The sequence below is a fragment of the Mytilus galloprovincialis genome, chromosome 3 (genome assembly GCF_965363235.1).
Source record: "Mytilus galloprovincialis chromosome 3, xbMytGall1.hap1.1, whole genome shotgun sequence".
Taxonomy (NCBI): domain Eukaryota; kingdom Metazoa; phylum Mollusca; class Bivalvia; order Mytilida; family Mytilidae; genus Mytilus; species Mytilus galloprovincialis.
In genome coordinates this window covers 7,455,280-7,482,110 of record NC_134840.1, presented here as the reverse complement: position 1 = coordinate 7,482,110, position 26,831 = coordinate 7,455,280, and the positions used below count along the sequence as shown (strand labels likewise).

General features: G+C 30.6%; 1 protein-coding gene across 2 annotated transcripts; it reads left to right on the top strand.

Annotated features, from left to right (window-relative positions):
* Positions 1–164: 164 nt before the first annotated feature.
* Positions 165–26,326, top strand: LOC143067085 (uncharacterized). Of its 2 annotated transcripts, none has more exons than XM_076240116.1 (5): positions 165–260; positions 16,589–16,747; positions 19,479–19,655; positions 20,645–20,836; positions 24,516–26,326. In XM_076240116.1, exons 2-5 carry the CDS (start codon positions 16,678–16,680, stop codon positions 24,737–24,739), a joined length of 663 nt encoding a protein of 220 aa, XP_076096231.1. In that variant the 5' UTR covers positions 165–260; positions 16,589–16,677; the 3' UTR covers positions 24,740–26,326. The 2 variants fall into 2 exon arrangements, with proteins under 2 accessions (XP_076096231.1, XP_076096232.1); XM_076240117.1 differs by lacking the exon at positions 165–260 and adding an exon at positions 380–402.
* The last annotated feature ends 505 nt before the right edge of the window (positions 26,327–26,831 follow it).

Genomic DNA, 26,831 nt, shown 5'->3' with positions numbered 1-26,831 from the left:
TCAGATAGAATAAATAAAACTTTAGATGATAAAAATCTTTCAAACACAGTTTTAAAAATACTCGTTTGAATGTTTGTTGCTTTTTATATATCGATTATTACAATAAACATTAAAATCGGAAAAGCCACATTTTACAGCGTGTCTAAATATTGACGGTCCGAAATGTCTCCGGGCCGAGTTGGTCCATATTCCGCACATCTTCGTTGAGAATAAGGGAGACAACTGAGTACACAAATAAAAATAAACAGGTCTACTGACAGGTGAATTCTAGTTTTTTCGAATATAAATCTTTGCATATATATCAGTCTAAGGTTTCAATACTTTTAAAACCACAACTTAACATAGCAATGAAAAACTGCAAACAAATATCAGCTGGTATTTATTCCTGGTTTTAACACAGTTGTGAGTTAATGGTTTGGTTTTGTTTATTGTGTTTTTCCTTTAGGGCTTTAGTTCTAGTTCTTACACCGATTGTTTTAAAGAAAATTGTATATATTAAATTTGATTTAATTATTCAGCTCCCCATTGCCATATGGCGCTGCGATAAGGGAATTTAAAAATACTATTCTAATTTATTCTGTACCACAAAAAAATATTCAACATTCTAATATGAGGTTTTACAAATGCTTTAGAGTTACACACCTGTGGTAAAATATGAATATATTGTTTGGGCAGTTACGATCGTACTCCCACATCATACATTTTGTCATATGCTTTTTTTTTTATGAATGAGCTACCTGATGTCATAGAACGATGATGTAGGAATGTTAGCATTTTACAGGAAAATACACGCTTGTAAATCAAACAAGGAAACGTAAACAAATGATTCTAAATTGTGTTATAAGCCATGTCTTTAATACATATAAGACATACAAGTAAAATTATCACTTAAATTTATCCAAACCTATCTAACTACGTTATTGTAAATAGTATAAGCTAATTCTGTTTTCTCCGTTCTTTTATGTCTAGTGTGTTTATTTATTGGAACGGCAAATATTTGCCCTGAGTTGACCATGGGTTTGTCCTACATGCCGATATTTTACCCCTCACTATAGCTCCTGGTAAAATATTTAGCATAAAGGGCCTACCCGTGGTAAAATCAGTATAAATTCTAGCCCCATGAATTATTTCTTAATTTATGAATTGTCGACTAGAATTCACGCATTTGCCAGAAAATGGCTTTGTCATAATGCATATATGGTAAGAACCAATTGTTCGATGTCATTGTTCACCTTGATTAACGCCAGTTTCCTTGGTTTATCTCGTTTATAAAAAAAAAAAAATTGAGATTGGTGTATAAAAAGGGTTCAATCAGATGTCTCAACCACCCAATAATAAAATAAGCAAGACATCTGAATATGGATCTGGTTGCCCGCCCTGTAACCCTGTTTAACCACATGGACATACCTTTATATTATAAATATTAGATCCAGGTTGGTTCTGTTGTAATAATGTTTGCCCTTTAATCGCTTTGTAATATTAACATTTGTCCTGTGTCTGTCAGCTATAGACTAATATTATTGTTAGACTTGTGACAAGTTGTGCCCCTTTTGTAATATTAAAGTTTGTCCTGTGCGTTTTGTAATATTAAAGTTTGTCCTGTGCGTTTTGTAATATTAAAGATTGTCCTGTGCGTTTTGTAATATTAAAGTTTGTCCTGTGGGTTTTGTAATATTAGAGATTGTCCTGCATCAGTTCTGTAATATTCACTGTTAATCCTGTGTCTCTTCAGTAATATTTGCTTTTGTCCTGTAAAGATAATGTTTGCCCTTTGTTCTTTCGGCCATGTTATTAAATTTCCTGTCATGCTTATGCATAAAGATCCATAAACAAGGTGTAAAATAAATAGACATTTTGCTATTTGTCAATCATGACAATATATTACATTGTACAGCCATTCCAATAAAATTTGATACCTCAAAAAAAAAAGAGATTGTTCTATTGTATGAAGTTAATATTTCAATGTCCAAAATTCTAGGATCTTAGGTGGTAGGTTTGCAATGTGGTCTTGATGTGGTTCTTAAGTGTTTCTCGTTTGTTATATATAGATGTAACCCGAGAGCATGTATCTACTCTTCAAATTTATATCGTCACCACCGGGATTCGAACCCCGGTCGCCTGCGTGACAGTCAGTGCGTTAACCCACTGACCCAAAGAATTGATTCCCTAGCTCAGTTGATTAAGACTGGCTTTATATGTTCTACCTGTACTAAGGAGGGTAAGCAACCCCGCTAAACTATTCCCCCACCACAAGAGTCATCATATCTTTATATATGACTCTTAACACAAACCCTGGCTATACTCCAGATAACCATCGTGGATTTTTTAGTTGGGCGCCAAATGTAACCGGAGAGCATGTATCTACTCTACGAATTTATATCGTCACCACCGGGATTCGAACCCCGGTCGCCTGCATGACAGTCAGTGCAATAACCCACTGAGCCAAAGAATCGATTCCCTAGCTCAGTTTATTAAGACTGGCTTTATATGTTCTACCTGTACTAAGGAGGGGAAGCAACACCGCTGCATAGATTAGACCGTTGATTTTCCTGTTTGAATGGTTTTACACTTGTCATTTTTGGAGCCCTTTATACATGTTAAAGCTTGCTGTTTGTTGTGAGCCTAGGATCTGTGTTGAAGGCTGTACTTTGACCTATGATGGTTTACTTTTACAAATTGTGACTTGGAGGGAGAGTTGTCTCATTGGCACTCATACATGTACCACATCTTCTTATATCTATCTATTTGTACCTATGTGAATGGTTAGTGTTTTATGAGTAATGAATTAATGTGTCATGCATATCAGGAACAAACAAAGGGAAAACAGGAATATTAAAAGAACACAGGGCAAATATCAAACTACCGAATTGGTGATTTAATAATGATTCTGATTATAATGAAAGTAACAACTACAATGTATGTCATGTATGTAAAGTAAACTAGTAAGCTTGGAATTTGAAAAAAACAACGAAATGTAAAAGGAAATGCAAATATATTAATTTATTATCACAGTATGACAGTTATCATGGTTATCATGGTTATCATATTATCACAGTATGACAGTTATCATGGTTATCATGGTTATCATATTATCACAGTATGACAGTTATCATGGTTATCAGAGTTCTCATATTATCACAGTATGACAGTTATCATGGTTATCAGAGTTCTCATGGTTATCATGGTTATCAAAGTTCTCATATTATCACAGTATGACAGTTATCATGGTTATCAGAGTTCTCATATTTACATGTATGTGTTTTGTAACTTGGATAAGATAATTTTACAACATGTTCAAAGTTCAAAGAACTATTAATAAATGAACAAAAACATCTTACTTTCATTATTAAATCGCCAAATCCAATAAAAATATCATTGAGATCAAACACATGAATTTAATTTGTAGTATTTCCTACATACATGACATATTCTAATCAGTCAGAGATATAACTCTATAGGGTTATTACAGAAAATAACTTGCGTGTGTTATTACAGATTTTCTTCCTAAAATTTTCTAAACCTGTAATAACATATGTTTGTTATTTGTAAAATTATTTCATTTATAGTGGGCTCTAGGGAACTCTTGAGACTTTGCACAGAAACTAAATGCATAGCCTTGATAACTAATTTCTTAATTAAATTAATACATTTTTGATTAACCATGGTAAATCAATGAGACGAAGCTATTAAGGGATAAACTTAGCTGTAATAACAAGGCTAAGTTATTAAAGAAATTTAACTTATTATATAAGACACTTTGGAATTACTGAGAAATTTGCACAGAACCTTATTACATGCTCTGGTCATTATTTCTTAAAATAATTTAAAATACATTGTAATTAAGCATGATCTATGTCTGAGCAAATCCTTTGAAGTGATATAGAGAAGCTGTGATAACACCCTTTAGTTATTACATTGTACAAGCATATTTTTTCTGTGATAACATATAGGTGTATTATGCAAAATGACAAACTATGAACTGTTATATCTTTCAATAGTTAAGTACACATATAGACAAAAGTAATATCAATAGAACTTTTACAAATTTTAATGAAACTAATGATGTACATGTTGTCCCTTTGAAACATGTAACTTACGTATGTTATCACAATTCTTTGAATTTTTAGTCTACAATAACAAATGTATGTTATTTTCCTGTAATAACCCTATAGAGTTATATCCCTGACTGCTAATGGGCACTGTGTATATCTCTATCATGTTTTAAAAAAATCCAGCTTTTCAAATGCTACCATTAGGCTCTGGCTGTAGTGAGGTGTACTGTCCAGGAGTGCAAATGTATTTCTGAATGTTATTTTCTTTTGATTAGACATGTTAGATGTATTAAGAAGCTGATGTATTTCTGAATGTTATTTTTCTTTGATTAGACATGTTAGATGTATGAAGAAGCTGATGTGTTTCTGAATGTTATTTTCCTTTGATTAGACATGTTAGATGTATGAAGAAGCTGATGTATTTCTGAATGTTATTTTCCTTTAATTAGACATGTTAGATGTATGAAGAAGCTGATGTGTTTCTGAATGTTATTTTCCTTTGATTAGACATGTTAGATGTATGAAGAAGCTGATGTATTTCTGAATGTTATTTTCCTTTGATTAGACATGTTAGATGTATGAAGAAGCTGATGTGTTTCTGAATGTTATTTTCCTTTGATTAGACATGTTAGATGTATGAAGAAGCTGATGTGTTTCTGAATGTTATTTTTCTTTGATTAGACATGTTAGATGTATGAAGAAGCTGATGTGTTTCTGAATGTTATTTTCCTTTGATTAGACATGTTAGATGTATGAAGAAGCTGATGTGTTTCTGAATGTTATTTTCCTTTGATTAGACATGTTAGATGTATGAAGAAGCTGACGTATTTCTGAATGTTATTTTCCTTTGATTAGACATGTTAGATGTATGAAGAAGCTGATGTGTTTCTGAATGTTATTTTCCTTTGATTAGACATGTTAGATGTATGAAGAAGCTGATGTGTTTCTGAATGTTATTTTCCTTTGATTAGACATGTTAGATGTATGAAGAAGCTGATGTGTTTCTGAATGTTATTTTCCTTTGATTAGACATGTTAGATGTATGAAGAAGCTGACGTATTTCTGAATGTTATTTTCCTTTGATTAGACATGTTAGATGTATGAAGAAGCTGATGTGTTTCTGAATGTTATTTTCCTTTGATTAGACATGTTAGATGTATGAAGAAGCTGATGTGTTTCTGAATGTTATTTTCCTTTGATTAGACATGTTAGATGTATGAAGAAGCTGATGTATTTCTGAATGTTATTTTCCTTTAATTAGACATGTTAGATGTATGAAGAAGCTGATGTGTTTCTGAATGTTATTTTCCTTTGATTAGACATGTTAGATGTATGAAGAAGCTGATGTGTTTCTGAATGTTATTTTCCTTTGATTAGACATGTTAGATGTATGAAGAAGCTGATGTGTTTCTGAATGTTATTTTCCTTTGATTAGACATGTTAGATGTATGAAGAAGCTGATGTGTTTCTGAATGTTATTTTCCTTTAATTAGACATGTTAGATGTATGAAGAAGCTGATGTGTTTCTGAATGTTATTTTCCTTTGATTAGACATGTTAGATGTATGAAGAAGCTGATGTATTTCTGAATGTTATTTTCCTTTGATTAGACATGTTAGATGTATGAAGAAGCTGATGTGTTTCTGAATGTTATTTTTCTTTGATTAGACATGTTAGATGTATGAAGAAGCTGATGTGTTTCTGAATGTTATTTTCCTTTGATTAGACATGTTAGATGTATGAAGAAGCTGATGTGTTTCTGAATGTTATTTTCCTTTGATTAGACATGTTAGATGTATGAAGAAGCTGACGTATTTCTGAATGTTATTTTCCTTTGATTAGACATGTTAGATGTATGAAGAAGCTGATGTGTTTCTGAATGTTATTTTCCTTTGATTAGACATGTTAGATGTATGAAGAAGCTGATGTGTTTCTGAATGTTATTTTTCTTTGATTAGACATGTTAGATGTATGAAGAAGCTGATGTGTTTCTGAATGTTATTTTCCTTTGATTAGACATGTTAGATGTATGAAGAAGCTGATGTGTTTCTGAATGTTATTTTCCTTTGATTAGACATGTTAGATGTATGAAGAAGCTGACGTATTTCTGAATGTTATTTTCCTTTGATTAGACATGTTAGATGTATGAAGAAGCTGATGTGTTTCTGAATGTTATTTTCCTTTGATTAGACATGTTAGATGTATGAAGAAGCTGATGTGTTTCTGAATGTTATTTTCCTTTGATTAGACATGTTAGATGTATGAAGAAGCTGATGTGTTTCTGAATGTTATTTTCCTTTGATTAGACATGTTAGATGTATGAAGAAGCTGATGTGTTTCTGAATGTTATTTTCCTTTGATTAGACATGTTAGATGTATGAAGAAGCTGACGTATTTCTGAATGTTATTTTCCTTTGATTAGACATGTTAGATGTATGAAGAAGCTGATGTGTTTCTGAATGTTATTTTCCTTTGATTAGACATGTTAGATGTATGAAGAAGCTGATGTGTTTCTGAATGTTATTTTCCTTTGATTAGACATGTTAGATGTATGAAGAAGCTGATGTGTTTCTGAATGTTATTTTCCTTTGATTAGACATGTTAGATGTATGAAGAAGCTGATGTGTTTCTGAATGTTATTTTCCTTTGATTAGACATGTTAGATGTATGAAGAAGCTGATGTGTTTCTGAATGTTATTTTTCTTTGATTAGACATGTTAGATGTATGAAGAAGCTGATGTGTTTCTGAATGTTATTTTCCTTTGATTAGACATGTTAGATGTATGAAGAAGCTAATGTGTTTCTGAATGTTATTTTCCTTTGATTAGACATGTTAGATGTATGAAGAAGCTGACGTATTTCTGAATGTCATTTTCCTTTGATTAGACATGTTAGATGTATGAAGAAGCTGATGTGTTTCTGAATGTTATTTTCCTTTGATTAGACATGTTAGATGTATGAAGAAGCTGATGTGTTTCTGAATGTTATTTTCCTTTGATTAGACATGTTAGATGTATGAAGAAGCTGATGTATTTCTGAATGTTATTTTCCTTTGATTAGACATGTTAGATGTATGAAGAAGCTGATGTATTTCTGAATGTTATTTTCCTTTGATTAGACATGTTAGATGTATGAAGAAGCTGATGTATTTCTGAATGTTATTTTCCTTTGATTAGACATGTTAGATGTATGAAGAAGCTGATGTATTTCTGAATGTTATTTTCCTTTGATTAGACATGTTAGATGTATGAAGAAGCTGATGTGTTTCTGAATGTTATTTTCCTTTGATTAGACATGTTAGATGTATGAAGAAGCTGATGTGTTTCTGAATGTTATTTTCCTTTGATTAGACATGTTAGATGTATGAAGAAGCTGATGTGTTTCTGAATGTTATTTTCCTTTGATTAGACATGTTAGATGTATGAAGAAGCTGATGTATTTCTGAATGTTATTTTCCTTTGATTAGACATGTTAGATGTATGAAGAAGCTGATGTGTTTCTGAATGTTATTTTCCTTTGATTAGACATGTTAGATGTATGAAGAAGCTGATGTATTTCTGAATGTTATTTTCCTTTGATTAGACATGTTAGATGTATGAAGAAGCTGATGTATTTCTGAATGTTATTTTCCTTTGATTAGACATGTTAGATGTATGAAGAAGCTGATGTATTTCTGAATGTTATTTTCCTTTGATTAGACATGTTAGATGTATGAAGAAGCTGATGTATTTCTGAATGTTATTTTCCTTTGATTAGACATGTTAGATGTATGAAGAAGCTGATGTGTTTCTGAATGTTATTTTCCTTTGATTAGACATGTTAGATGTATGAAGAAGCTGATGTATTTCTGAATGTTATTTTCCTTTGATTAGACATGTTAGATGTATGAAGAAGCTGATGTGTTTCTGAATGTTATTTTCCTTTGATTAGACATGTTAGATGTATGAAGAAGCTGATGTGTTTCTGAATGTTATTTTCCTTTGATTAGACATGTTAGATGTATGAAGAAGCTGATGTGTTTCTGAATGTTATTTTCCTTTGATTAGACATGTTAGATGTATGAAGAAGCTGATGTATTTCTGAATGTTATTTTCCTTTGATTAGACATGTTAGATGTATGAAGAAGCTGATGTATTTCTGAATGTTATTTTCCTTTGATTAGCCATGTTAGATGTATGAAGAAGCTGATGTATTTCTGAATGTTATTTTCCTTTGATTAGCCATGTTAGATGTATGAAGAAGCTGATGTGTTTCTGAATGTTATTTTCCTTTGATTAGACATGTTAGATGTATGAAGAAGCTGATGTGTTTCTGAATGTTATTTTCCTTTGATTAGACATGTTAGATGTATGAAGAAGCTGATGTGTTTCTGAATGTTATTTTCCTTTGATTAGACATGTTAGATGTATGAAGAAGCTGATGTATTTCTGAATGTTATTTTCCTTTGATTAGCCATGTTAGATGTATGAAGAAGCTGATGTATTTCTGAATGTTATTTTCCTTTGATTAGCCATGTTAGATGTATGAAGAAGCTGATGTGTTTCTGAATGTTATTTTCCTTTGATTAGACATGTTAGATGTATGAAGAAGCTGATGTGTTTCTGAATGTTATTTTCCTTTGATTAGACATGTTAGATGTATGAAGAAGCTGATGTGTTTCTGAATGTTATTTTCCTTTGATTAGACATGTTAGATGTATGAAGAAGCTGATGTATTTCTGAATGTTATTTTCCTTTGATTAGACATGTTAGATGTATGAAGAAGCTGATGTATTTCTGAATGTTATTTTCCTTTGATTAGACATGTTAGATGTATGAAGAAGCTGATGTGTTTCTGAATGTTATTTTCCTTTGATTAGACATGTTAGATGTATGAAGAAGCTGATGTGTTTCTGAATGTTATTTTTCTTTGATTAGACATGTTAGATGTATGAAGAAGCTGATGTATTTCTGAATGTTATTTTCCTTTGATTAGACATGTTAGATGTATGAAGAAGCTGATGTGTTTCTGAATGTTATTTTTCTTTGATTAGACATGTTAGATGTATGAAGAAGCTGATGTGTTTCTGAATGTTATTTTCCTTTGATTAGACATGTTAGATGTATGAAGAAGCTGATGTGTTTCTGAATGTTATTTTCCTTTGATTAGACATGTTAGATGTATGAAGAAGCTGATGTATTTCTGAATGTTATTTTCCTTTGATTAGCCATGTTAGATGTATGAAGAAGCTGATGTGTTTCTGAATGTTATTTTCCTTTGATTAGACATGTTAGATGTATGAAGAAGCTGATGTATTTCTGAATGTTATTTTCCTTTGATTAGCCATGTTAGATGTATGAAGAAGCTGATGTGTTTCTGAATGTTATTTTTCTTTGATTAGACATGTTAGATGTATGAAGAAGCTGATGTATTTCTGAATGTTATTTTCTTTTGATTAGACATGTTAGATGTATGAAGAAGCTGATGTGTTTCTGAATGTTATTTTCCTTTGATTAGCCATGTTAGATGTATGAAGAAGCTGATGTGTTTCTGAATGTTATTTTTCTTTGATTAGACATGTTAGATGTATGAAGAAGCTGATGTATTTCTGAATGTTATTTTTCTTTGATTAGACATGTTAGATGTATGAAGAAGCTGATGTATTTCTGAATGTTATTTTCCTTTGATTAGACATGTTAGATGTATGAAGAAGCTGATGTGTTTCTGAATGTTATTTTCTTTTGATTAGACATGTTAGATGTATGAAGAAGCTGATGTATTTCTGAATGTTATTTTCCTTTGATTAGACATGTTAGATGTATGAAGAAGCTGATGTGTTTCTGAATGTTATTTTTCTTTGATTAGACATGTTAGATGTATGAAGAAGCTGATGTATTTCTGAATGTTATTTTGCTTTGATTAGACATGTTAGATGTATGAAGAAGCTGATGTGTTTCTGAATGTTATTTTCCTTTGATTAGACATGTTAGATGTATGAAGAAGCTGATGTGTTTCTGAATGTTATTTTCCTTTGATTAGACATGTTAGATGTATGAAGAAGCTGATGTGTTTCTGAATGTTATTTTCCTTTGATTAGACATGTTAGATGTATGAAGAAGCTGATGTATTTCTGAATGTTATTTTTCTTTGATTAGACATGTTAGATGTATGAAGAAGCTGATGTATTTCTGAATGTTATTTTTCTTTGATTAGACATGTTAGATGTATGAAGAAGCTGATGTGTTTCTGAATGTTATTTTCCTTTGATTAGACATGTTAGATGTATGAAGAAGCTGATGTATTTCTGAATGTTATTTTTCTTTGATTAGACATGTTAGATGTATGAAGAAGCTGATGTGTTTCTGAATGTTATTTTCCTTTGATTAGACATGTTAGATGTATGAAGAAGCTGATGTGTTTCTGAATGTTATTTTCTTTTGATTAGACATGTTAGATGTATGAAGAAGCTGATGTGTTTCTGAATGTTATTTTCCTTTGATTAGACATGTTAGATGTATGAAGAAGCTGATGTATTTCTGAATGTTATTTTTCTTTGATTAGACATGTTAGATGTATGAAGAAGCTGATGTGTTTCTGAATGTTATTTTCCTTTGATTAGACATGTTAGATGTATGAAGAAGCTGATGTGTTTCTGAATGTTATTTTTCTTTTGATTAGACATGTTAGATGTATGAAGAAGCTGATGTATTTCTGAATGTTATTTTCCTTTGATTAGACATGTTAGATGTATGAAGAAGCTGATGTGTTTCTGAATGTTATTTTTCTTTGATTAGACATGTTAGATGTATGAAGAAGCTGATGTATTTCTGAATGTTATTTTCCTTTGATTAGACATGTTAGATGTATGAAGAAGCTGATGTGTTTCTGAATGTTATTTTCCTTTGATTAGACATGTTAGATGTATGAAGAAGCTGATGTATTTCTGAATGTTATTTTCCTTTGATTAGACATGTTAGATGTATGAAGAAGCTGATGTGTTTCTGAATGTTATTTTCTTTTGATTAGACATGTTAGATGTATGAAGAAGCTGATGTATTTCTGAATGTTATTTTCCTTTGATTAGACATGTTAGATGTATGAAGAAGCTGATGTGTTTCTGAATGTTATTTTCTTTTGATTAGACATGTTAGATGTATGAAGAAGCTGATGTATTTCTGAATGTTATTTTCCTTTGATTAGACATGTTAGATGTATGAAGAAGCTGATGTGTTTCTGAATGTTATTTTTCTTTTGATTAGACATGTTAGATGTATGAAGAAGCTGATGTATTTCTGAATGTTATTTTCCTTTGATTAGACATGTTAGATGTATGAAGAAGCTGATGTGTTTCTGAATGTTATTTTTCTTTGATTAGACATGTTAGATGTATGAAGAAGCTGATGTATTTCTGAATGTTATTTTCCTTTGATTAGACATGTTAGATGTATGAAGAAGCTGATGTGTTTCTGAATGTTATTTTCCTTTGATTAGACATGTTAGATGTATGAAGAAGCTGATGTGTTTCTGAATGTTATTTTCTTTTGATTAGACATGTTAGATGTATGAAGAAGCTGATGTATTTCTGAATGTTATTTTCCTTTGATTAGACATGTTAGATGTATGAAGAAGCTGATGTATTTCTGAATGTTATTTTCCTTTGATTAGACATGTTAGATGTATGAAGAAGCTGATGTATTTCTGAATGTTATTTTCCTTTGATTAGACATGTTAGATGTATGAAGAAGCTGATGTGTTTCTGAATGTTATTTTCTTTTGATTAGACATGTTAGATGTATGAAGAAGCTGATGTATTTCTGAATGTTATTTTCCTTTGATTAGACATGTTAGATGTATGAAGAAGCTGATGTGTTTCTGAATGTTATTTTCCTTTGATTAGACATGTTAGATGTATGAAGAAGCTGATGTGTTTCTGAATGTTATTTTCTTTTGATTAGACATGTTAGATGTATGAAGAAGCTGATGTATTTCTGAATGTTATTTTCCTTTGATTAGACATGTTAGATGTATGAAGAAGCTGATGTATTTCTGAATGTTATTTTCCTTTGATTAGACATGTTAGATGTATGAAGAAGCTGATGTATTTCTGAATGTTATTTTCCTTTGATTAGACATGTTAGATGTATGAAGAAGCTGATGTGTTTCTGAATGTTATTTTCCTTTGATTAGACATGTTAGATGTATGAAGAAGCTGATGTGTTTCTGAATGTTATTTTCTTTTGATTAGACATGTTAGATGTATGAAGAAGCTGATGTATTTCTGAATGTTATTTTCCTTTGATTAGACATGTTAGATGTATGAAGAAGCTGATGTGTTTCTGAATGTTATTTTCCTTTGATTAGACATGTTAGATGTATGAAGAAGCTGATGTGTTTCTGAATGTTATTTTTCTTTGATTAGACATGTTAGATGTATGAAGAAGCTGATGTGTTTCTGAATGTTATTTTTCTTTGATTAGACATGTTAGATGTATGAAGAAGCTGATGTATTTCTGAATGTTATTTTCCTTTGATTAGACATGTTAGATGTATGAAGAAGCTGATGTGTTTCTGAATGTTATTTTTCTTTGATTAGACATGTTAGATGTATGAAGAAGCTGATGTATTTCTGAATGTTATTTTCCTTTGATTAGACATGTTAGATGTATGAAGAAGCTGATGTGTTTCTGAATGTTATTTTCCTTTGATTAGACATGTTAGATGTATGAAGAAGCTGATGTATTTCTGAATGTTATTTTCCTTTGATTAGACATGTTAGATGTATGAAGAAGCTGATGTGTTTCTGAATGTTATTTTCCTTTGATTAGACATGTTAGATGTATGAAGAAGCTGATGTGTTTCTGAATGTTATTTTCTTTTGATTAGACATGTTAGATGTATGAAGAAGCTGATGTATTTCTGAATGTTATTTTCCTTTGATTAGACATGTTAGATGTATGAAGAAGCTGATGTATTTCTGAATGTTATTTTCCTTTGATTAGACATGTTAGATGTATGAAGAAGCTGATGTGTTTCTGAATGTTATTTTGCTTTGATTAGACATGTTAGATGTATGAAGAAGCTGATGTGTTTCTGAATGTTATTTTCTTTTGATTAGACATGTTAGATGTATGAAGAAGCTGATGTATTTCTGAATGTTATTTTCCTTTGATTAGACATGTTAGATGTATGAAGAAGCTGATGTGTTTCTGAATGTTATTTTTCTTTGATTAGACATGTTAGATGTATGAAGAAGCTGATGTATTTCTGAATGTTATTTTGCTTTGATTAGACATGTTAGATGTATGAAGAAGCTGATGTGTTTCTGAATGTTATTTTTCTTTGATTAGACATGTTAGATGTATGAAGAAGCTGATGTATTTCTGAATGTTATTTTCCTTTGATTAGACATGTTAGATGTATGAAGAAGCTGATGTATTTCTGAATGTTATTTTCCTTTGATTAGACATGTTAGATGTATGAAGAAGCTGATGTGTTTCTGAATGTTATTTTTCTTTGATTAGACATGTTAGATGTATGAAGAAGCTGATGTATTTCTGAATGTTATTTTTCTTTGATTAGACATGTTAGATGTATGAAGAAGCTGATGTGTTTCTGAATGTTATTTTCTTTTGATTAGACATGTTAGATGTATGAAGAAGCTGATGTGTTTCTGAATGTTATTTTCTTTTGATTAGACATGTTAGATGTATGAAGAAGCTGATGTATTTCTGAATGTTATTTTCCTTTGATTAGACATGTTAGATGTATGAAGAAGCTGATGTATTTCTGAATGTTATTTTCCTTTGATTAGACATGTTAGATGTATGAAGAAGCTGATGTATTTCTGAATGTTATTTTTCTTTGATTAGACATGTTAGATGTATGAAGAAGCTGATGTGTTTCTGAATGTTATTTTCTTTTGATTAGACATGTTAGATGTATGAAGAAGCTGATGTGTTTCTGAATGTTATTTTCTTTTGATTAGACATGTTAGATGTATGAAGAAGCTGATGTATTTCTGAATGTTATTTTCCTTTGATTAGACATGTTAGATGTATGAAGAAGCTGATGTGTTTCTGAATGTTATTTTGCTTTGATTAGACATGTTAGATGTATGAAGAAGCTGATGTGTTTCTGAATGTTATTTTCCTTTGATTAGACATGTTAGATGTATGAAGAAGCTGATGTATTTCTGAATGTTATTTTCTTTTGATTAGACATGTTAGATGTATGAAGAAGCTGATGTGTTTCTGAATGTTATTTTCTTTTGATTAGACATGTTAGATGTATGAAGAAGCTGATGTGTTTCTGAATGTTATTTTCCTTTGATTAGACATGTTAGATGTATGAAGAAGCTGATGTGTTTCTGAATGTTATTTTTCTTTGATTAGACATGTTAGATGTATGAAGAAGCTGATGTGTTTCTGAATGTTATTTTCCTTTGATTAGACATGTTAGATGTATGAAGAAGCTGATGTATTTCTGAATGTTATTTTCTTTTGATTAGACATGTTAGATGTATGAAGAAGCTGATGTATTTCTGAATGTTATTTTCCTTTGATTAGACATGTTAGATGTATGAAGAAGCTGATGTATTTCTGAATGTTATTTTCTTTTGATTAGACATGTTAGATGTATGAAGAAGCTGATGTGTTTCTGAATGTTATTTTCCTTTGATTAGACATGTTAGATGTATGAAGAAGCTGATGTGTTTCTGAATGTTATTTTCTTTTGATTAGCCATGTTAGATGTATGAAGAAGCTGATGTGTTTCTGAATGTTATTTTCCTTTGATTAGACATGTTAGATGTATGAAGAAGCTGATGTATTTCTGAATGTTATTTTTCTTTGATTAGACATGTTAGATGTATGAAGAAGCTGATGTATTTCTGAATGTTATTTTCCTTTGATTAGACATGTTAGATGTATGAAGAAGCTGATGTGTTTCTGAATGTTATTTTTCTTTGATTAGACATGTTAGATGTATGAAGAAGCTGATGTGTTTCTGAATGTTATTTTTCTTTGATTAGACATGTTAGATGTATGAAGAAGCTGATGTATTTCTGAATGTTATTTTGCTTTGATTAGACATGTTAGATGTATGAAGAAGCTGATGTATTTCTGAATGTTATTTTCCTTTGATTAGACATGTTAGATGTATGAAGAAGCTGATGTATTTCTGAATGTTATTTTCCTTTGATTAGACATGTTAGATGTATGAAGAAGCTGATGTGTTTCTGAATGTTATTTTCCTTTGATTAGACATGTTAGATGTATGAAGAAGCTGATGTGTTTCTGAATGTTATTTTCCTTTGATTAGACATGTTAGATGTATGAAGAAGCTGATGTATTTCTGAATGTTATTTTTCTTTGATTAGACATGTTAGATGTATGAAGAAGCTGATGTGTTTCTGAATGTTATTTTCCTTTGATTAGACATGTTAGATGTATGAAGAAGCTGATGTGTTTCTGAATGTTATTTTCCTTTGATTAGACATGTTAGATGTATGAAGAAGCTGATGTGTTTCTGAATGTTATTTTTCTTTGATTAGACATGTTAGATGTATGAAGAAGCTGATGTATTTCTGAATGTTATTTTGCTTTGATTAGACATGTTAGATGTATGAAGAAGCTGATGTGTTTCTGAATGTTATTTTTCTTTGATTAGACATGTTAGATGTATGAAGAAGCTGATGTGTTTCTGAATGTTATTTTCCTTTGATTAGACATGTTAGATGTATGAAGAAGCTGATGTATTTCTGAATGTTATTTCCCTTTGATTAGACATGTTAGATGTATGAAGAAGCTGATGTATTTCTGAATGTTATTTTCCTTTGATTAGACATGTTAGATGTATGAAGAAGCTGATGTGTTTCTGAATGTTATTTTTCTTTGATTAGACATGTTAGATGTATGAAGAAGCTGATGTATTTCTGAATGTTATTTCCCTTTGATTAGACATGTTAGATGTATGAAGAAGCTGATGTGTTTCTGAATGTTATTTTCCTTTGATTAGACATGTTAGATGTATGAAGAAGCTGATGTGTTTCTGAATGTTATTTTTCTTTGATTAGACATGTTAGATGTATGAAGAAGCTGATGTATTTCTGAATGTTATTTCCCTTTGATTAGACATGTTAGATGTATGAAGAAGCTGATGTGTTTCTGAATGTTATTTTCCTTTGATTAGACATGTTAGATGTATGAAGAAGCTGATGTGTTTCTGAATGTTATTTTCCTTTGATTAGACATGTTAGATGTATGAAGAAGCTGATGTATTTCTGAATGTTATTTTCTTTTGATTAGACATGTTAGATGTATGAAGAAGCTGATGTATTTCTGAATGTTATTTTCCTTTGATTAGACATGTTAGATGTATGAAGAAGCTGATGTATTTCTGAATGTTATTTTCCTTTGATTAGACATGTTAGATGTATGAAGAAGCTGATGTGTTTCTGAATGTTATTTTCCTTTGATTAGACATGTTAGATGTATGAAGAAGCTGATGATACATATAAACGTTGAGACAGAGTATCTACAATATTTGTTTTTTGTACAGGTTTATGTGAAGTAAATGAACACAGAACAAGCTTCTCAAATTACACCACACCTAAGATAGATGTATGGCACCTGCAGGCTGTGGTTAAAATGAAACAAGACAACTATGTTCTGTTGTCAGTCCTTTTCTGTCTAGTTCTGGTATCAACAAATAAAGTCAGTAAGTACAAAGTATGACAATAGAAATACTTCACCTCTGTTCGGTATATTTACAACATTAAGGGTTTTTGTCCAGAAAAAAGTAAGCAGACAAAGAATTAAAACAGCAATACAAGATCAGTTCAGACCAGATGGACCAATCTTAAAATCATGAACAATATCATTACAGTTAACATGGTTAACAATGGTTAAGACAAATTTCTTTCATCCTATACTTTATGCTCATTTTAACATTGGTAGGCATATTTGTTAATAATTATATATGGAGTGTAAGCCAGTTGTAAAATATAATGTCTTTCCATGTTAACATGAGAATAGAGCATGGCATGATAGAATTATTTCCATTCTTATAGCATGTATAGGATAATTCAGAACTTTTGCACTTCAAAGAAGATCTATTAGACATGTCTGAAAGGCAGACATTTAGAATTGGTGAAGCACATTCATTTAAGAAAACATTTGTTTCACAATTGATAAATTAATTTAAACATGTAAAAAAATATATTTTTAGGTGTAATACCACTGAATCATGGTAGGTCACATCTGGTTGTATACGAAAAAAGGTCGAAAAAAAATATTTCCTTGAATTTGACGGTTGTAGGTAATTAATCCTCCATTTTATTGTAGTAAAAGATTTCTGTGTCATAAACATAATATGTCTTGGGTATTTCAAAGCACCATTATTTTTTTATTTGGGATTTCTATAGAATATTTTGTAATCTTGAGGTTACATGGTGACTAAACCTTGTACACAGATAAAATAAGGGGAGAAATTTGATTGGTTCGCTTCCAGTGATGGTTATTTTCTTATATGCAATGAAATGCTATGTGAATTTTTTTCTATAGTACAGACAGGATATTATTTGAAACAAAGATAAATTCTACACATTTTTTTTTGAAAAGTGCAAATTTAACAAAGACTAAAAGGGGAAAATCAATGGTGGTATTGGGAAGCTGTACATTCACCTTTGACCTTGAGAGTAATCTCATGTGTTAAAATTTCTTGTTAATTAAGTGAAATATTACAAAAAATGAAATATTCTTAGTGGATTGAGTCTCCAAAACACATGTTATGAGAAAATTTTCTTAAAATAGGACTATTCCATGAATATTAAGATATATTTTTATTTTTTTTTTTTGGGGGGGGGGGGGGGGCCTTTTTCTCCTTAATTCTTATATTCTGCTATGATAGAACATTTTCCTAGGAAATACTTAAATAAATATATATTTATAAGTTAATGAAATTATTTTAAATGCTGTTACGACAAATTATTCACTAAAAGAGAAGCCTTTTCTGTCCCTCTCTGGAACGCAGCGGAAATCTAATTTTGACGTAAGGACTTATTGAAACCTCCTTGGAGACAGTAAACTTGTATATGGATTGTTCATTCTGCTAAAATACTTCAATTACTGATTTCTAATAACATTTCTATCATAAATGAGTGAAAGTTACCCCATTATTTTTACTTATTGGCCTGAAAAGTTGAAATTTTGAGGAATTGAGAGGTATAAATTGAGAAAAAGAGACCTTATAAAGAAGACAAAGAGGTCCATTAGTGGTATTTATCTTCCTAAAATCATCTTGAGTGTCATATTCAACTGTTTGTAGGCAGATAAGGTAAATATTTGATCATTTATTGGTCCACACTATATTCTATCTTGATGCGGCTTGGTTTGGATTTGTTGAAGAAATTTTGCTTGAATCGCTGTAGATGTCGTCTTTCATTATACTAGATTTTTCTCAAACTATTGAACTGATTATGACAAAACTTGGCGGAAATGCTTGAAATAACCAGTATTACAAGGAAAAATGTCACATTCAGTTTATCAAACAATAATGTCTTCTTTAGGTGTAATACCACCAAATCATGGTACTTCACATCCGGTTGTATACGAAAATAGGTTGAAAAAAATATTCCCTTGAATTTGACGGTTGTAGGTAATTAATTCTCCATTTTATTGCAGTAAAAGACTTCTGTGTCATAAACATATATGTCTTTGGTATTTCAAAGCACCATTATTTTTTTATTTGATATTTCTATAGAATATTTTGTAATCTTGAGGACACAGGTTACATGGTGACTAAACCTTGTACACAGATAAAATGTAGGGGAGAAATTTGATTGGTTCGCTTCCAGTGATGGTTATTTACTTATATGCAATGAAATGTTATGTGAATTTTTTTCTATAGTACTGGACAAGATAAAACTTTACTCATGCCAAGTATTTCTTTACTTGAAACTAAGATAAATTCTACACATTTTTTTGAAAAGTGCAAATTTAACAAAGACTAAAAGGGGAAAATCAATGGGGGTATTACACCTAGAATGATTTTACAATTCATGTTAATTGTGACATCACACAAATGCACCTCATGTTCTATTGGAATTAGAAAATTTAGGCTGTCATGTTAAAATCTTAATCTTGATCTTCATACAGTTCAGAAATTTTGTGTATACACAACATAAACAACTTATAACATAAACAGTCACATGATTTAGAATATCTGTTCCATGTCACCTTTTCATATTTTATGATGTAACAGTTCTTATTTATAGGCAATTGGTAGAAACTGGATAAAATATGTAAAATGGAAAGTTTTGCCAATGAAAGTATCTTTTTAACAAAATAACTTAATAAATATATATAAATATATATGTATATATATATATATGTCCTATGAAATTCTAAAAGGGGTCAAAACAAATGTGACAATATAATTTTTTTCCCAGAGTCAATAAAAATTGAAAATTTACCACAATGGCAACAAGTATTTATCAACCACACAACCTGGAATGGACAGTACATTTATAACAAGACATCATATGCATGTCGTATGGGCATACACTCAGTAGATGGTAAAGTTACAGCCTCACTGGTGGACAGTGCTACACATATTGACATGACAGGTATATATACATATTTATGATCAGTAGGACAGAAGAACTTATTAATCCATAAACATTAACATATGTTCTTCAACAAATTTGGACAAGCACATAATTATAATTACTGATCATTAACAGGTTCTAGATTGAAGATGAATCCAATATCGATACCGAAAGTATATATCATGTATATGTCGCATGTAATTTTTCGGTTGTAGTAAGAAATTTCGGACATGTTCAAACAGAAGGATTTTGAAAGCAGAGAAAATTCTGCACCTTAAATCAGCATGGTTTATCAGACGAAAATACGAAAAACTAAAAATCCAGGCTAAAAATAACTATTTTTTAACAAAATTTGAGGGTATGTTCTAGTGTATATAGAAAATAAGCAAATTAAGGTCTATTAAAGACAGTTTGGTTGTTTTCGAGATTGAGATTACTACTCAGTGGTTCTCATTGGGGTGACACAGGTTTTTTTTGTAAGGGTGATACGTGAAAGTTAAATTATTGTTCCGTGAAAATGGGAAATGAAGTCAAGTGGGACACGTGAAATTACAAATATATGAGAATAGCCTACATACATAGTGTAAGCGGGATACAGGAATCTGACAAAACAGTAAGCCAGATCTGGGATCAAACCCCCCCCAATGGGACCCCCTACTTAGAAGAGATGATTTGATTGGTCTTTGATATTGAGATAAAGTCTGAATAGAGGGCAATGTAGATAGGGAGAAGGAAGTGGCATGTTTTGCTAATAGAATATTAACCTGATATTTACAGAAATGAATAATGTGATTAAAGTACATTGTTGTACCGGTACTAAAGTAAAAAAAAATATTTACATGTATTATTCTTGATTTTAATTTAGAACACTCAAAAACCTGTTTATTTAGAATAGATAATTTGGTTCAGACAAAATAAAGTTTAAAAAAAAAATGGAAATAAATAACTAATAATTTGTAAAGGCATAGTACATGAAATATAAGAATAATATGATTATTTTGTTTAAGGTTACTCGGTTTTTGGTAAAGTGATATTTAACAAGACAATTACTTACCAATCCAGTGAGAGATTCTCAGGATCATTCCAGCTTGCAGGTCATGTGCAGTGGGTACCTAGTCATAAATACTGGATGTATACAGCAAATGTTACCATACCAACAGATAAACCTTTTACATTGTTCAAGTTCATGAGTCATACAGGTGGGTAGTTTATAGAGGGTAAATGTTTTCTTCTGTAATTTGAAATCAGTTGACTGAAGAACACTCTACCATTTACCTTCACATTGCAACTGTGGCTTGTCATTAGTCCTCGTCTCAGTTATTAAGAACCTGAGCTGCATTAGATAGAAATTAACCTTATGCAAATGGATATAAATACATCTGTTGACCTATTTCAAGTTGATTAAATCTCTAAGAAAAATCTGTTCCATTATCACTGAACTAGTACACATTTTTGTTTAGGGGACAGCAGAAGCATGTCTCTGGGTGCAAGATTTTCTCGCTTTGATGTAGACCCATTGGTGGCCTTTGGTTGTTTTCTGCTCTAAAGTCAGGTTGATGTCTCGTTAACACATTCCTCATTTCTATTCTCAATTTTATTATATATATAAAAAAGAAGATGTGGTATGATTGCCAATGAGACAACTCACCACAAGAGACCAAAATGACACAGAAATTATCAGCTATAGGTAACTGTATGGCTGTCAACAATGAGCTAACCGCATATTGCATTGTCAGCTATAAAAGGCCCTGAAATCACAAACGTTTTCTCAATTCAATTCAATTCAATTGAGAAAACTAACAGCAAAAATAAAGTCAAAAGCAAATGAAAGAAAAACAAATTTGTAACACAGCAAGAAATCAACAACCACTGAATATCAGGTTTCTGACTGGGGACAGGCACATACATACAGAATATGGCAGGTTTAAACATGGTAGCAGGATCACAACGCTCCCCTAATCTGGGACAGTGGTGTAACATTACAACATAAGAACAAACTATAAAAATCAGTTAAAAAATGAATGCTTGAGTCATCAGATGAATACAAATAGAATGAGCCTGCAATTCAGTGGTTGTTGTTTGTTGATGTGTTACATATTTGTTTTTCATTCATTTTTATGCCCCATTTATGAGCATTATGTTTTCTGGTCTGTTTGTCTGTTTGTCCATTCGTCTGTTTGTCCCACTTCAGGTTAAAGTTTTTGGTCGAGGTAGTTTTTGATGAAGTTGAAGTCCAATCAAATTGAAACTTAGTATAGATGTTGCTTATGATATGATCTTTCTAATATTAATGCCGAATTAGAGTATACCCCATATTTACGGTCCACTGAACATAGAAAATGATAATGCGGATGGGGCATCCTTGTACTTGGGACACATTCTTGTTTTGTACTTAAATAATGCCGTTAGTTTTCTCGTTTGAAGTGTTTAACATTTGTCATTTCCGGGCCTTGAATAGCTGACTATACCACATTTTCTGTTTTATTTAGAGGATTTTATGTAAATGATCTGAAAAGTTTATTTTATATTGCTCTATAGACTATTAGAAAAATTAAGAGCAAGTGTGGAAAGCTCATTTTAATTCGATAGTGATATATATATAATATGAAATATATTTCTGAATTTCAAATGTTGCAAACATCGTTTAAAGAGAAGATCATTTAAAGTTATAGATGAAATTAGAATATTAGCAGGGTACTAACATAGTCAAACAGTATAAGATTATTGCATACTACTAATTTGTAAGGTAAATTGTCTTCTTGCAGGAATGATTATTTTATTTCAACCATGCACATACATATCATCTATACCAAAATATCATGTAAGATCTATGGACAATAATGAATGCAAGTTTAAAAACAAACTAATAAAAAAAATATAGTTCTTAAAAAAAGTTGGACATCTGTAGATTTTAAACCAGCCATTAAAGGTCATTGACCAGCTGACATCAGAGAAAGGACCAACATACTTTAGCTAAGACAATTACACTTTTATTTGACTATTGCACTTCTATTTGACTATTACACTTGTATTTGACTATTACACTTCTATTTGACTATTACTTCTATTTGACTATTACACTTCTATTTGACTATTACACTTGTATTTGACTATTACACTTCTGACTATTACACTTCTATTTGACTATTACATTCCTATTTGACTATTACACTTCTATTTGACTATTACATTCCTATTTGACTATTACACTTCTATTTGACTATTACATTCCTATTTGACTATTACACTTCTATTTGACTATTACACTTCTATTTGACAATTACACTTCTATTAGACAATTACACTTCTATTTGACTATTGCACTTCTATTTGACTATTACACTTCTATTTGACTATTACATATTACACTTCTATTTGACTATTGCACTTCTATTTGACTATTGCACTTCTATTAGACTATTACACTTCTATTTGACTATTACACTTCTATTAGACTATTACACTTCTATTTGACTATTACATATTACACTTCTATTTGACTATTACACTTCTATTTGACTATTGCACTTCTATTTGACTATTACACTTCTATTAGACAATTACACTTCTATTTGACTATTGCACTTCTATTTGACTATTACACTTCTATTCTACTATTACACTTCTATTTGACTATTGCACTTCTATTTGACTATTGCACTTCTATTTGACTATTACACTTCTATTAGACAATTACACTTCTATTTGACTATTGCACTTCTATTAGACTATTACACTTCTATTTGACTATTACACTTCTATTAGACTATTACACTTCTATTTGACTATTACATATTACACTTCTATTTGACTATTACACTTCTATTTGACCATTACACTTCTATTTGACCATTACACTTCTATTCTACTATTACACTTCTATTTGACAATTACACTTCTATTTGACTATTGCACTTCTATTTGACTATTACACTTCTATTCTACTATTACACTTCTATTTGAGTATTACACTTCTATTTGACTATTGCACTTCTATTTGACTATTACACTTCTATTCTACTATTACACTTCTATTTGACAATTACACTTCTATTAGACAATTACACTTCTATTTGACTATTGCACTTCTATTTGACTATTACACTTCTATTTGACTATTACACTTCTATTTGACTATTGCACTTCTATTTGACTATTGCACTTCTATTAGACTATTACACTTCTATTTGACTATTACACTTCTATTAGACTATTACACTTCTATTTGACTATTACATATTACACTTCTATTTGACTATTACACTTCTATTTGACTATTGCACTTCTATTTGATTATTACACTTCTATTAGACTATTGTACTTCTATTTGACTATTACACTTCTATTCTACTATTACACTTCTATTTGACTATTGCACTTCTATTTGACTATTGCACTTCTATTTGACTATTACACTTCTATTAGACAATTACACTTCTATTTGACTATTGCACTTCTATTACACTTCTATTTGACTATTACACTTCTATTAGACTATTACACTTCTATTTGACTATTACATATTACATTTCTATTTGACTATTACACTTCTATTTGACCATTACACTTCTATTTGACCATTACACTTCTATTTGACTATTACACTTCTATTCTACTATTACACTTCTATTTGACTATTGCACTTCTATTTGACTATTGCACTTCTATTTGACAATTACACTTCTATTTGACTATTGCACTTCTATTTGACTATTACACTTCTATTTGACTATTACACTTCTATTAGACAATTACACTTCTATTACCAGAATCTTTAATAGTACCTACAGAAATAAAAGAACTTCTTGTTCCAATTATTTTGTGCATGAACACATATTTTTTTATGTTTATGTTTTTATTGCATTTTGTGAATTTCAGAGAAAACTACTGTAGAAGCAGAAAGTTCAAGAACTACATCTATAGTTTTGGGGGTTGTGTTTTCATTGGCCATCTTAGGAGTTGTTCTTATGGCTGGTTCAATGATATGGTCATACAGAAAAGGACTACTACGACATATTCCACTTAGTTATAGAACATTTAAAAATCCTAAAGAAGAAAGACGAGCCTCGTTTGATTCCAGGGAGGAAACAGTACATATATGATACAGTGCAATGTTTAGATAAACCACAGATACTTCTGCCAAAACTACACTATAAAGTGTCATGAGGGATTTGTCTTGCCTATTATATAATTTCTGTAAAATCCTGATAACATCTCCTAGTATAAAGGAGTAGGTTCAGTAAGACCCCTTTTTGGTCCCAAAATATAGCAGTTTTACAAAATTGTGAAAATATAATCTTTTAGCTATTTACTGAAAAGTAGAATGCTTCTGCTACATAAATATGGGCTGTTTTTGACAAAATAATGCACATATATCGGGTACTAGCATCATTAAGTCATGCTAAATCACTGAAATCTTCCCAATTTTAGCATTTTATTTAAATTTTAGACGGTTTCTGTCTTAAATGAAAGTGGCTGCATTCGTGTTCCATCATAATATTGAAATGTAAGTTGTATTTGATGAAATAACATAACATATATAAAGGTTGAGGATGAACACGGATGTGGCCACTTTCAATTTTGACAAAAACCATCTGAAAACTGAAAAATAACATTTTCTGGCATATTTGATACATTTTTCATATTTAAGCTTCAGTCAGAGCTTTTTAATGACTAAATCAGTTAAAATCTTTCACTTAAACTAATTGAATCAATTGAAATAGACACTGAAGTGTTTAAAAATGTCCAAAATCTTTTGTTAGATGAACCTGAAATTTGAGGCCAAAATCGGCCCTTACCAGACCTACTCCTTTGATCTTTAAGAAAGATCAGAACTAAAGACAAGCATAGCCCAAAAAGCTTAACCTAAAATAGGTGGACAATAACACTTTACTATATAATACATAGAGAATACTACATGGCAAAATCCATGTCATATGCCGTATCATCCCGAGACACCAATATCAGCCAGAGGGCCTTTGGCCCGAGGGATGATATTGGTCGAGGATGATACGGCATGTGATACGGATTTTGCCATGTTTTATACACTTCATCATATATTTCAACAGGAGAGTACATATGAACTGCTTTGTGATCCCTAGCAGCTGGGCTATCTTCAGTGCTACTTTTGTCTTGTTTTAAAATCTTTAAAACAACTGATCAATTACCGGTTCTCATCCGAAGCACCTGGGTTACCTTACAATTTGCGTGCTGTAGTTGGTTTTTTTGTGTGTTTTGTATGGTACTTTATTTAGTTCTTTTTTATAGTTGCATTTCGGTGTCAGAAATATAAAAACTCAACGTTTGTGACGTCACATTCCAAACAATGACGTCATTTAATAAATTGCGTCACCCCTGAAGGACCGTTCATTTAGGACCCATTTTGAGAGAGAAAAAATTCTGAAGAAGCTTACATAAATTAAAACGGAGTTTATGTAAAAAAAATAATTTAAAAAATGAGTAGGGGTGTGATAAAGGGTGCAATAAAGGGTAGTGGTGTAATAAGGGTGCGCATCAAAGTTGCACGATATGAATTAAACAGCAGGCTATTTATCAAATATTCAAAACTACTGTATTTACTACTAAATGTATGATAAATGTATATACAGATATTAGTGCTTCAAACACATTCAATGATATAAAGTGTTATTCACATTTATGTGTAAATCCTAAGTAAATTTGTATTATTATTGAGTTTTCTTCTCTCTGTAACAGATTACTACATACTTAACATTGTTTATACATGTTCTGTAAATTCATTTTAATTCAGTTTACATTATTTCTTTTTATCCTAGCAAATATAAATTTACATACCAATGAAGAAAACCTTTTAAGAGTTGTTTTGTGATTGGTACACTCTAAATGCCATGAATTTAATGCTTTTTTGCAAAATAAGGTTGTTATTTAAAATGGAATTAATAACCAAAAAAAATAAAAAAGGTAAAATTTATAAAAATATGACACTTGATCTTGCAAAATTGTATTGAAGTACATGTACACACTAAATTAATAATAAATAATTATACACAATAATTCTAAAATAGGATATGAAAAAATATTTATACCATCACAAGATGAAACAAATATGGCACTATAAAAAAAATTGTACTTAATATGTTAAAAACAAACAACAACTGACTATGGTGGTATTACTGAAACTAAACAAAATGGCAAACTTCTAACTGATCCTCTAAA